Source organism: Malania oleifera, chromosome 8 (genome assembly GCF_029873635.1).
Source record: "Malania oleifera isolate guangnan ecotype guangnan chromosome 8, ASM2987363v1, whole genome shotgun sequence".
NCBI lineage: Eukaryota > Viridiplantae > Streptophyta > Magnoliopsida > Santalales > Ximeniaceae > Malania > Malania oleifera.
The window spans coordinates 24,194,859-24,207,753 of NC_080424.1; the positions used below are offsets into that span (position 1 = coordinate 24,194,859).

Genomic DNA, 12,895 nt, shown 5'->3' on the forward strand with positions numbered 1-12,895 from the left:
TACCTTCTTAGCATAGCACTCAAGATGGTGCCACCAGGCTCATTCAACTTCTTGGTATGGAATTTTAGAGACTTGTGCTCGTCCTTGACCAGTTAGAAAAACCTGATCCAGATAAAGCCCTCTTCTAGATTGAATTGCCCTTTGTTTCAACTCATCATCATCATCAACACCACCATCATAATAATAATTGTTGAATGAACATTCATAGCACTCGGATCAAAATCAATTAAGTCGGATTTGTTGGGACATTGAAATTGACACTAAATGAAAAAACAAAATCATTTCATACTTTATTTTTCAACCAAAAGTTTTCTCACAATAATAGTTTTAAATTGCCAAATCAATAAATTTGCATACGAGCAGCAACTTCATCCAATTTTTTCTACCTGTTTTAGCTGAAATAGTGATGTCAATATCTTCACCGGAATTGAACTATCCTTTCATAGTTCACACTCTTCGAATACTTTGTTGTGTTTGAGAACATGAATTTCAAGTTTTGAATTTGGATTTGCGAGGATTTGGATGAAACCTAAAATAGTCTTTTATTTATTATATCCAAATCAACACAAATCCAAATTCAAGGTTTGAACTCCAAACTCCCAAACATTTTGGTCAAGAATTTTGCTGTGAGCAGCTACTTCTGCAACACACACAGCAATGTCAAATTGCATGATGAAGAGAACAGTTTATGGGACAAGTGAAAAAAAAAAACAGAATAAAAATTAGAAAAATTTCATGCTGTTTGTCTACTGACTACTGTAATTTCTTTTGAAGCTTTTCTTCTCAAGAAGTATCACTTATTTTCGGTAACACATTCCAATATTCCGGTTTTCTACAACATGTAAATAAATTCAAAATATCATAGCAAAATGAATTAAAAAGAAGTGCAAAACTTTCCTTGCTTCAGAACGCAGTTCATGAATAAGCTCTAAAATGCAGGCTGCAAAGATTCTTGCACTAGCCAATTTCAAAAGGCACTCATTTTAGTAATATTCTAGAACAACCTCACAGGGTCTACTTACAGGTTCCCCACCTCCACTCTACTTAGCATCAAGTTTATTCTAAATAGTTGATAGCTCAACCTTAAGACCGTACCAAATGGTTTATTATTATTATTATTATTGTGTTGATAAAAGATTGTTCCAAATAGTATGACCCTCATGATAAGAAAACTGCCATCAGAATTAAAAATGACTGACTTGTCATTGCAATTAATTAACAAGTACAGCAGAAGTGCATTGTAGACTTGCTTCTTGTCAAATAAAGCCACATCAAGACAAGAAAAAAATATAGCAACTGAAAAAATTCTCTAAGTTCTCTACATAAGATTTCAGACTTCTCTCCAATCCATTTTAGCTAGTAGTCTACTTTTTTGTTTCTTGCAAAAAAAAAAAAAGTTAATTCATTCCAGAAGATTAGATGGGGCAGGAGACCAGTGAAAAGCCAAAAACAAAACCTCAAAATAACGAACACCCTCCAAAAGGCAAATAAATAATAGGGGAGCAAGGATTGTGCTCTTCATGTTATTGGAAGAGGATTTGAACTATAAAGGACTCTCAAAACCTCAAAATAACAAAGCCATCTTTAATAAACATCCTATGATCATATTACATCATTCTTTTACTAGAACACTGAAAAGTCCAAATGGGTTTACCATATATTTTGCTAAAACACTGAACAATTCTAAGAAGACAACCGCTCCAAGTCCGAGGTAGAGCAAAGCCCTCTCAAGACGGCAAACATTTGAAGCATCACTACTAAAGAATGCAGTCTTCTTATCTTTATTAAAATTTTGCAGCCAGTGACAAAAGATTTCAAAATTTTAAGCCTCCTGCCTATGGGGCCAAGTGCCATAATTCACCTACCCGAAACGGTCTGCTTGACAAAGATGGAGCAAAATAGAATATAAGCCTATGAATGAACAAGCTGTTCGGACAACTCCAAGGCACAGTCAGTTACTAAATGAGCCAAATACGGCCTAGTTTAAAACTTTAGATCCAAATTCTTTTTGAGAAATTGAGCAAGAAAGCTGTCCTAGAATTTGGTTTCTTGCAAAAATGTACAGATTTCTATGTCAGCTCATGATTTAAAATGATTGGGCATGGTTCTTTTCTATTAGCCAAAAAAAAATGACAAAATCTGATGCTATGGAAAATTCTTTCAGAACCCAAGAAAAAGTATTACTGATTTAATGTGGTTGATTACAGAATGTGCATAGTTCTATCTCAGTTTATGATGTGATCCGAATTTGTTAAATAATGATTTATATTTGGATACCATAGATTAGGATTTGTTTCTTATTTTGTTTGCACGGTTTTTACTTCTTTGTTTGGGAGCTTAAATTTTGGGCCTTTGATTTTAGATTTGTGCATATCTCCACAACCTAGTACAACTTTGTCCAAATCCACACAATTCAATTCCAGGGCCTAAAATCCATGCACCCAAATGCAGCATCAAGATAAAGCTAGGTCTGTCAAGGGCTGGTTGCTTAGGCAGAGCAATAGTCACAACTCAGCTAAAGGTCTGTCAAGGCTAAATTGGTTGGGTAGAGCAATAGTCAATACAGCTTAGCTAATTAGCACCACTAAGAAATCCCATACCACAAGCAGATAAGGGAAGGGATTAAATTGCAAATGGAAAGTGAAAAGTAAATGAGAATATTATCAACTGATTCTAGAGATCAAAAGCACAACATGCACTGGGCATAGCCAGCCGGCCCAGCCCAGCATTAGTCTAATTGATAATGATGACATTCCATCAAAGATAACAATTCACGCAATTTGATTAAGTTGAGAGCGAAAATTAACGAACGTACAAAGGCAAGTTGAACCTAGTAAAACAAACACAAAACAAGTTTCAGCCCAGTGTGGGATAGTCATGGATCACTAAGATGGGGCAAAAACCCTTTTGGGAGAATCAACTTCAATAATTTCCCAAATGTGTTTTGAAACTAAGGCTGTGTTTGTGTCTGTAGATTTCAGCCCTCGAATTTGAATTTATTGATTTGACAAAACTCATTACATGTTTGTATTACATTTTATCTAACTTCACAATTTTGTATTACATTTTGAACTCACAAACTCGGTAAAAGTTTGACCAAAAAAATATATATAAATAAATAAAAGAAGAAAGAAAGAAAACCCAAAAAAAAAAAAAAGTTATAACCACTAAGCTAACTAAGAATTAGAAATCTAGAGAGAGAGAAGAGGAAAGAGAGGGGGAGAGAGGGAACTTTCATCACCTAAAGTCTAAAGTTGGAACTCATACATTCAAAACCAGGCAGAATCAAATAAATAATGAGAAATATGGCAATAAAAGGGGGAAAGGGTCACCACCCAGAAGCCGAATTTTTGTAATTGATACTGTTGTAGAATTGAGAGAACCGACGAGCTGGGGGTTTTGGTTTTGCGGTCTTCTTTCGCAGGCCGAAGATCTCTTGCACCAACGGGACGTGTACCAGGACTAGCTTCCACGCCAACACCCAACCTACACAAATTTAATTCATGGCGGAATTCGTGAGAACAGAAGATTAGAAAGCCGTAGAATTTTCGTATACACGGCGTATGTACGCGAGAGGAGAGGGGGTTTTTACCTAGAAGAATCAGGGAGAAGACGAATACAATAGCGAGAATAGGCCGCAGAAGAAGCAGATTGAGGTAATCCCAGTAACTAAGAGAGTATGGTGAAGAAGAAGACGACTCCAAACCCATGATGAACTTGCGCAGATTTCCTGAGCTTTGCGAAGACACTCGTTTATATGTATATGTAACTCAAACTTAGCTTAACTTTTTTTTTTGGATTACGCCTTTACAGTCCACGTGACTAATTCCGCGCCCCTTAAAGTTGATTCCACGACTTCAAAGGGAGAATAAATTCAGAAGTTCAGAGGTGAAAACAAACTCGGGAGAATTTCATATTAATAAACAAGTCGAGCTTAAGTTCGAGCTCGACTTCATTGAAATTTATTTTAAGCTAATAAATGAATCAAGACACTAAACTAATTAATTTAATTAATAATTAATAAAAATAATTAGAAAAATATTTTTTGAGTAAAAAATTTAAAATCAAATATTTCATGAGATTAATAACGAGATTTTTCAAGAGCTTAATATTAAGTTTGTTCACGAACTACTAATAGACAAGCAAATGAATTGGCTCGCGAGCTATTAAATGAGTCAACTCACAAGTTTAGCAAACCGAGTATGGCTCAATTTGAGTTTGGCTCATTCTTGGTTCATTCTCGAAGAATTTGAGTTTGAATTCAACTAATTTAATTTAATAAATAAATTTGAGCGAGCCATTATTGAATCGAACACTAAGCAGCTTACAAACAGTTTAATGAATTTCTAGCCCTAGGTAATATAACCTAATAAGGGGAAGTAACAAATTTTATAATAAAATAATACTAGCTCTTACTTGCTATTGCATCTTCAAGGCCTATAGGAGTTCAAATTCTTGTATGGAGTGTAATTTCTAATAAAATGAACTAAAAATAGAATGAAATAAAAATCTTAATACTAGCTCTTGCTTGCAATAGCGGATCCAGGACTTGTGGTTAGGGAGTTGAGAATAGTATGTGCTTTAAATTTTCTTTGTTTTGTAAGTAAATTATTGATACATAATTATAAATAGTTTTAATACCAATTTTGATATACCCCAAATATATCACCATTAACACCGATCATAAATCAGGAGAAGATTAAAGCATGACATTGATGAGGACAGTTACGAAATTGCCCAAGTTAATTAATCAATAAGAGCGGTTTACGTCAACACTGTAATGACCATAAAGATTAGAATAATTCATGTCAAGCGCCATAAAATGCTCATAAATGGTACATCACCTAGGGTCAAGCCTCGCCGGTATAAAAGGGGACACATGAAGAGGTAAGGCATCTCATTTCAACCTATTACTTACTGTTGCATTAAACCTTTCAAACAAATCCCTTACTTAGGCATCAGAGTGATCTCCTGGAGTACACCCCAGGTCCTCCAAGCCGTCCATACTTCTTCTCAGGTGGTCGTGATCGGAGAACATCTAAAAGGTCGTTCAACTTTTTATTCAGCAACAAATTTAAACATTATATTAGAGTATTGATTAAAACAAAACAAAAAAGTAAAATTTTTACTAGAACGAATTTCCTTTTTTAATCGAATTTTCTTTTGTTTAGGTCCACTTTTGTTCAAAAATTTTAGTTGGAAAAAGGAATGGAAAGAAAAATAAGAAAGAAATTTATTTTCCACTATATTTTCCCTCAATACCAAACATTACTAAAATGAAAATTTATTTTAATATAGTTAAAAGTTAAGTAAGTCAAATGTAAATAGTGTGTAAAATCATATTTTTATTGATTAAATATATATATTTTATTTTATTTCTTATTTTCCTTAATAATCAAATATGAAAAAGTGAATTCTCTCATATTTTCCTTTCTTTTCCCAAAATTTTTTAAGTTTCAAATAGACACTTAAAAAAAACAGAAATTGAAAAACCTCCCCTACCCTGAATTTTGTTTTTTGGACAAAGATCCTCATAGGCACAACTTTAGTGGATGCAACCTGAAGAAATTTGTTTATGAGTTGAAACTTGGTTTAGAACATTATATTTTTTTTTTTTTACCATATTGGATGCTTAAAATGCATATTCCTAAATATAATGAAAATATTAATGAAATAGTCTCTTTGATTTAGAATAAACAAATAAATTCATTAAAGTTTTGGTATTTAAATGAGCAAGTTTGTTATTTTAATGAATTAGTTATGTCCTTAGATTATAACGCATAGTAATTTAAAAAGAAAATAAAATCATTAGCAAGTACAAAATTCTTCACATTTACAAGCATTATAAAGAAAACAACATGTAAGAACAAAATGTATGATATTGATATAGAACAGTCAAACGAATAAAAGTGTTCGATCATCTATGTACCTTTGAAGTGTCAAATAACTAAAACAAACGCCATAACAACACCCTATAAGATGCATGAAGATTCTCATTTTAAACTCATATTAAATAATTTTAGAAAGTAATTGTGCAAACAAATTAAGTATTTATCCAACTAAGAGTTTCTTGTCGAGTCTAACTATTACAGAGATGCTTGGAACACCTTTGTTCAATTGAGGATGTAGTTTCCTACTAACAACGAATAAGGGAGAATCTTATGTTGGTAGAAGAGAGGAATTTCTCCTTCATCAATTTTTTTTTTTCTTTTCATTCAAAGGTTTGTTGGAGCCATCAAACAAGCTCATAAATTTCTAGTCCCACCACTACTTCCATGTTTCCCATATCTCACTATTTCCTCAGTAGTGAAAGTCATTTGAAGGCCAATTCTGACCTCTTGGTATATATGTAAGAGTTCACTTGTGTGCACCCTCAGGGTGTGGTTCAAATGGTAGTGCGGGCTGCGGAAGTGCCTCTCACGAGGTCAGGTGTTCAAACCCTCCCGAGCTCGTTTCCATCCTTGGACTCCTAAATTTATCCTTCCCTTGGAGTTGTGAGGTCAACTTCAAGGGGCGCAGGATTAGTCACGTGGACCGTAAAACGGACACGTAGATACCTGGTGCGTATTCCAAAAAAAAAAAAGAGTTCACTTGTGTGCCATCTATACACGGACCAAAAAAAATCATCATCATCATAAACTAGAGACCATGAACAAATGAATAGATGAAACAACAACAAAGAAAGATAATGAAAGAACCATTAATTTTTTTCATCTAAAAACCATTAAGACAAGAAAACGAAGAAAGGAAACATTCATTCTAATTATTTTATTTTTTTTTATTTCCATGGAAGAAAAGAAGACAACACGCTTGTAAAACTTCTTTATTTTTGGTGTAGGTATATGCAGAGCTCACTTTTTTCTTGCTAAAGTTCATCATCCGAACAAATTCTTGTTATAACATTTCGTTTTCCTTTCATCGATGTTTTATAATAAATTTCATTTAGATCTTCAGTAATGCCATCCCAACCTTTCGGTATAACCTTGAGTTTACATATTTAAGGAAGAGATACTAATGAATTATTTATTATGAGAGTTTAGAAATTTGTAAGACAGAAAGAGTTGCATACTAAAAGATAATTATTGAGAGAGTAGCTCAATTTCCTCATTCTAAAAACGTATATTTTACTTCTTCCAAAATAAAATAAAATAAAACTTCTTAATTTTTATTTAGATGGTTCAAACATGGCATATCTTGTAAAAGACAAAATCAATGTGTACCCTTTGAATCTTCAATTTAAAGCTTTATGAGACTAATTGATACCTTACCTTTGTCCCCCCTTTTCTCCACATGTTATAATCACAAAGCAAATGAAATAACAAGTCTTTGAAGAGAAGACAATACAATCCTTACAACACAAGTTGGTTTGAAACTTCTAAAAATTAGTCAACCTTCAAAAGTAACTGCACAAATACACACTTTTGTGTCATGATTTCCTTCATGTTATTTTTTATCTAGAAAAAATATATATTTTTAAATAATAGAATAGTTATAATATAAAGATGTGATATCTTATAAGTGATGTGTTTTCATGGTAAAACAAATGAAATTGCACTAATTTTTATGAATCCATAATACAGTAAACAAAGAATGACAATTGATATGTCCTAAATATATCATCTTATAAAAGGAAATCAAAACCTAGCAATCACTACGCAAATCAAATCCTCTCGTAGGAGCAATTAACTCTAATCTAATAATGAAGGGAGAGATCCACGCTGGTGCTTTAAACCTCCGGAGCTATCCACGTCCCCACATCATAATGACGGATCACCCCAAGGGTCAAACCTCGCCACTATAAAGAAGGATGATGCAAACAAGTCAAGGTAACTTACTTTTAACCCAATCTTACTGTTGCATTCGATCTCTTGGAAGCATTCCCTTACTTAGGCATTGGAGTGACCCCCCAGAGTACACCCCGGGTCCTCCAAGCCTACTTTGTTTTCATCTTTTTCAGGTCATCGGAAGTTGGAGAGCAGTCTTGCAGGTCATCGTTATTTTTATCCCGCAACAACAACTCTTCCCAAATTTCACTAGGAGAATACAATATTTATCATATTTTGTAGTGATCCTAAAAAAATATTAAAATTTAAAAATTAAAAAATAAATAAATAAATAAATAAAATTAAAAATTAAATGTAATTTTTTTAAAAAAATAAATAATAAAAAATAAAATTATTATTATTATTATTATTATTATTAATTAAATGGTATAATATATTATATTATGTTATAATATAAGATTATATATACATAAGATTACTTTCTGAAGCAGAAGCTTCAGAAAGATTGAAAGTTAAACTTCAAAGGCAACCCCCGCGTTCATCTCTCTGTTTTCCTAGGTGTGTCCGTCCACTCCTCTGTCTCCGTCTCTCTCTCTTCTTAATTTCTAGGCAGATGTTCGGTTGATCGGAAAACGGAAGGTACCGTTGGGTTCCTAACTCCGCCACTAACATTTCTACTCCAGCGAATTTATCGTGGGAGCGGCATAGGCACCACTCTTGGGGAAATGTATATTTCCTCTAAATCCTTAATTTCTCCTTAAATCTGCCGTTAAATCGACAATTAGGCACCACCACGTGGTCCTAGCCGCGATTATCCTCATTTTGACATAAGTAAATTTCCAATTGGGATTTTCTAGGCCCCACTCCAAAGCAAGAGTGAGATTTAAAAAATTAGGTAAATTTGTTATATTTGAGGGTATAACTATTTATTTAGAATTTATGAGTTTAGGAAATATTAAAATAATATTTTATTTAAGGTTAATTTAATGAAATTAGGATTTTTGATTCAAGACTCGGGTGAGCACCACAAGTATTTTTCGGAGTCCCTGTTGGCGTAGTTCAAGAAACCAGGTAAGGGGAAAAATATATATTAAACCAGAATTTTTATGAGTTTAATGGGAAGTGAATTGCGTTATATATACGTATATATGTTTCGGTATGGGTTTAAAATGCCAACCATTTAAATTGTGTTTTTTCGAATTTAGGGCTGTTTATTAGATACATATATGCGAAAATGAACTAATGAAAGTGAAAAATATTTTCATGATAATTATATAAGAAATAAAAGGTATTTTCTATATATAAATGTTAAATGTAGGTTGACTTATTTTATAGGTAATGTATGAATTTTATTGCTAAAATTGTGTGGTATGAGTAATTGTAAGTTCTGTGCAAATATATGTTAAGTGTATGAGATGCAGATTAAGTAAAGCATTAAGAATGAAATATGATATGAACTATGCTGCTTGTGTATGTTAATGCAACCATATAAATGTATGACAACTGAAAGTCGTATTAGCAAATTCTAATGCATTTCTATGTGAACTAACTGATGATAGCTAAAAGGAGTTATGTTAGCAGATTCTAGCGCATTTTTATGTGGACTAACTGATGACGGCTAAAGAGCAGTTGTAGTACGAACGAATAAAATGAAAATGGAATGAAATGACAATTGAATGAAATGTGAAATGTGAACAATGTAAATGATAAAGAGTCACTTAAAGTAAAATGCAATGCAATGTTTAAGCTAAGAACATGAACAGATGTGAATGGTTGAATAATGACAGAAAGAATAATGTATTATGATATTAGAAGTATCTATGCTCGTAGAACATGCTACGATTGGGCGGGATGTACTCTTCGCTTGAGGGCTTACTGAGAAAGGCCAGTGCGTTAGTAACTTCAGATGTAGCAGTAGTTGCATAACGTACTAGGGCAGAGGGAACCTACTTGTATGGGCGAGTAGATTTCTCTATCCTTGGGGCCTTCGCTGGTAAACCTTTATTTGAACTATGTGAGTACGAGATTAATCTAATACTTGAGGACTTACTGAGTAAGGTGAGTGTCCTGGTATGCTTTAGTAGCAACCCTTGGGTTGCCAAATGTATCAGAGCATAGGGATACTACTTGTATGAGCTGGTAATCACCCCTATTCTTGGATAATCTCTTGGGGTTAAATGTTTTGTATGTGTTTGATTAGGCTCAGAGAATGATTTCAGTGTTTATGATAATATTTTGCAAATGTTATTAAAAGGATATTTAAGAACCTCATGTTAGCCACACGCTGTTTTAATATATTGTTTCCTCCCTTACTGAAATGTATTTCACCTGAATATGAATTTATTTTTTTCAGGATTTCCTCGAGATTGAGCTTGGAGAGCTCGAGGTTTTATAACATTTTTGGGAGATCTAAGAAAAAAGGAATAAACATTTTAATGATGTTTTTGGGAATGTAAATATTTTATGTTTTATGCTTTAAGTCTTCAAAATTTTATGAATGGTTGTGAAACATACTGGTGTTGTGAATATTGGAAGTGTAGGTTATGTTTTGGAGATATATATATATATATATATATATATGTGAGAACACAGGTGGATGCATGGTTTATTATAGTGTATAGATAGGAGTAGAAAACTCTGGTATTATATTTGTTGGAAGATTATAATTATATTTTCCACTGCGTACATGACATTAGAATGTGAGTTATTACGTAAATGAATGGATTAATAGCACTCCGGGCCCACGTTGAGGGTCGTGGCGTTGCATATTTCATACTAAATGGGATAATACAAGATTTTGCATGAGTGACTTTTTTCTTAAAATTTTTTTACAAACTCCTAACCTAATTTATCACATAAAATGAATCAATTTAATTTTCCCTTTGATTTAGATAGAGGTACAAAAGGATATCATATATTTGTATTCACAAAAGGAGACTAGGCCTAAAAAAGTCTCTACTCACATATTTGAACAATAAACTAAATCAAATATAAAAAGAAATCTTTAAGCAAGGAATTTTGACTTCTTATATTTATTATGTGGTATCATTTTCTAAGAATTAGGTAAGCTACATGTGTATAATTTTTCATTTTAATTACAACTAAAACAAATAACACTTAAAAGTCAAATCAAATGCAAAAAATCAATTATGTTCATACATCTCGCTATAAATGGTCTCCTAGGAGATATTGGACTGAGACATTCTTGTTGGAGGTTTTAGTTTCATATCTTGGAAGGTAGGAAGGGATATGAGATGGGAGATGAGTTACCTCCCATTGTGTAGGCCAAATTTAATATAAGCTTCTGATTGACCCAAAAAAAAATCCTACTATAAATTAATTTTTAAAATAAAATTAAAGAAATTTCCTTTCCACATAACAATTCTACTAACTAGTAAAAGGATTTTCAATCCCTTCAACAATTTACAAGTGCAAGGAAAATAAACCCATATTTATCTACACGCAACTAATTAATAAATCTAAATTATTTCTCACTAATTAATAAATCTAAATTATTTCTCAATGTTAGTATATATGAGTTTTTTAGTACATCCATGAGCATTCTAAAATATTCATCTTCCAAAAAAAAAAAAACAAAAAAAAATAAAATAAATCATTGCATTGTAATGATCAAACTATTGTTTAACTCCACAAACAGAAGACACAAAATTTTTTTTCCTCAATTTCTAAACTTCTTATGCCAAGTAATCAAATTAAATCATTCAATCTCAAAATGAGAAGCATCCCAAAAGTAAAGGTGTCAAACTTGTAGTTTTTGACTTTGATATAGTAAAGTTTTGAGCATCTTACAATATTGCGGCTTTATGCTATTAACTTTGTGCCTTATAGATGGTAGACTTCCATCCAACCACTACACCTTGGACATTGTGTTGAAAATCATGGCAGTTCAAACCGAAGTTGGCCCTTTTTGCCCAACTTTTTCCCCATTTTTAGGCCTTTTACACTTTTCTAGCCATTTATGGTGGTTTAAGGTGGTCTGAAATGTTTCATAACAGTTTAGAGAAGTCCTTGGCTCTCTCCACAAAAATTAAGAAATCCTATATCTATTTAAGAGGTTTCCCCTTCTCTTGTCAATCATTTGTTGCTCCTCTAGAATTTTTTAGAATTGAGTATTTTTCATGAGCTTCATTTGTGATTTTATTTTTTGTCATTTTGAAAATTTAATAAAAATTAAAAATAAATTAAAATTAATTGTATGTATAATGGGCATGTGCATTGTGGGAAGAAAACAATGACATTTCGTGAGTGATTATTTTTAAATAAAAAATAGTAAGCTCATGCATATACGTGCTCATGTATGGTGCTTATGTGCAACATTTGCATGCATACACCCACTAGGCACCACAATGGCGTCATTTCACTTAACTATAAAATGGGAAAAAATATATAATTGGGTGGGGGGGGGGGCGGGGGGGGGGCCTTGTAGAACAACATTATTTTAGCACCCTTGTTCCTTCTTTTTCCTTTCCCACGTCAAGTCGCCCTCAAAGATTTGACTCTAATGAATTTTCCACTATTAAAACTAGTGATAGTCCCCCCCCCCCCCCACCACTTTCCTTTTGCTACTGTCACTTTTCCCCTTTAACGCAAGGCCTTCCCTCCTTTTCAACCTATCTTAGAAAGCCTCCAAAGCCCATGAAACACCTTTGTTGAAGACACACTTCACCCAGACTACTAGCTCTGACTATCACAACAACTCTAAGCCATCCATAATTGGACACCTTTTGTCTTGTCCTCAACCCCCACCTACCCTTGACCACCTTATTATTATTATAATCTCCTAAACAAAGAAGGAACATGGGAGGAATCTATTCTCCCATTTGATCTTTTTCTCCTTCCCTTCCTCAAACTAGACATAACCTGGTCTTTAAAAGAGATATGAGAGCCCCCATTGAAAGGCATCAACTCTAACTCTCTCTCTCTCTCTCTCTCTCTCTCTCTCTCTCTCTCTCTCTCTCTCTCTCTCTCTCTCTCTCTCTCTCTCTCCCTCTCTCTCATTTACTCACTCACTCATTCACTCACTTACACACACATACACATTCTCTCTCTCAATTAGAGCATGGGATGCTTGCATGAATGCATGTGTAGGT

The 12,895-nt window shown here is 33.2% G+C and overlaps 1 protein-coding gene across 1 annotated transcript; it reads right to left on the reverse strand.

Moving 5' to 3' along the window:
• Positions 1-265: 265 nt before the first annotated feature.
• Positions 266-3,751, reverse strand: LOC131161804 (uncharacterized). Its single transcript, XM_058117784.1, has 3 exons — positions 3,593-3,751; positions 3,336-3,486; positions 266-640 (listed from the first exon to the last, which is right to left on the reverse strand). The coding sequence occupies exons 1-3, from the start codon at positions 3,708-3,710 to the stop codon at positions 613-615; spliced, it is 297 nt and encodes a 98-aa protein (XP_057973767.1). The 5' UTR covers positions 3,711-3,751; the 3' UTR covers positions 266-612.
• Between the last annotated feature and the right edge of the window lie 9,144 nt (positions 3,752-12,895).

Coding starts and splice junctions, on each gene's coding strand:
- LOC131161804 (XM_058117784.1), bottom strand. CDS start 3,710: ATGGGTTTGGAGTCGTCTTCTTCTTCACCATACTCTCTTAGTTACTGG. Junction 3,487..3,592: donor CTTCTCCCTGATTCTTCTAG/GTAAAAACCCCC, acceptor AAATTTGTGTAG/GTTGGGTGTTGGCGTGGAAG. Junction 641..3,335: donor TACAAAAATTCGGCTTCTGG/GTGGTGACCCTT, acceptor TGTGTGTTGCAG/AAGTAGCTGCTCACAGCAAA.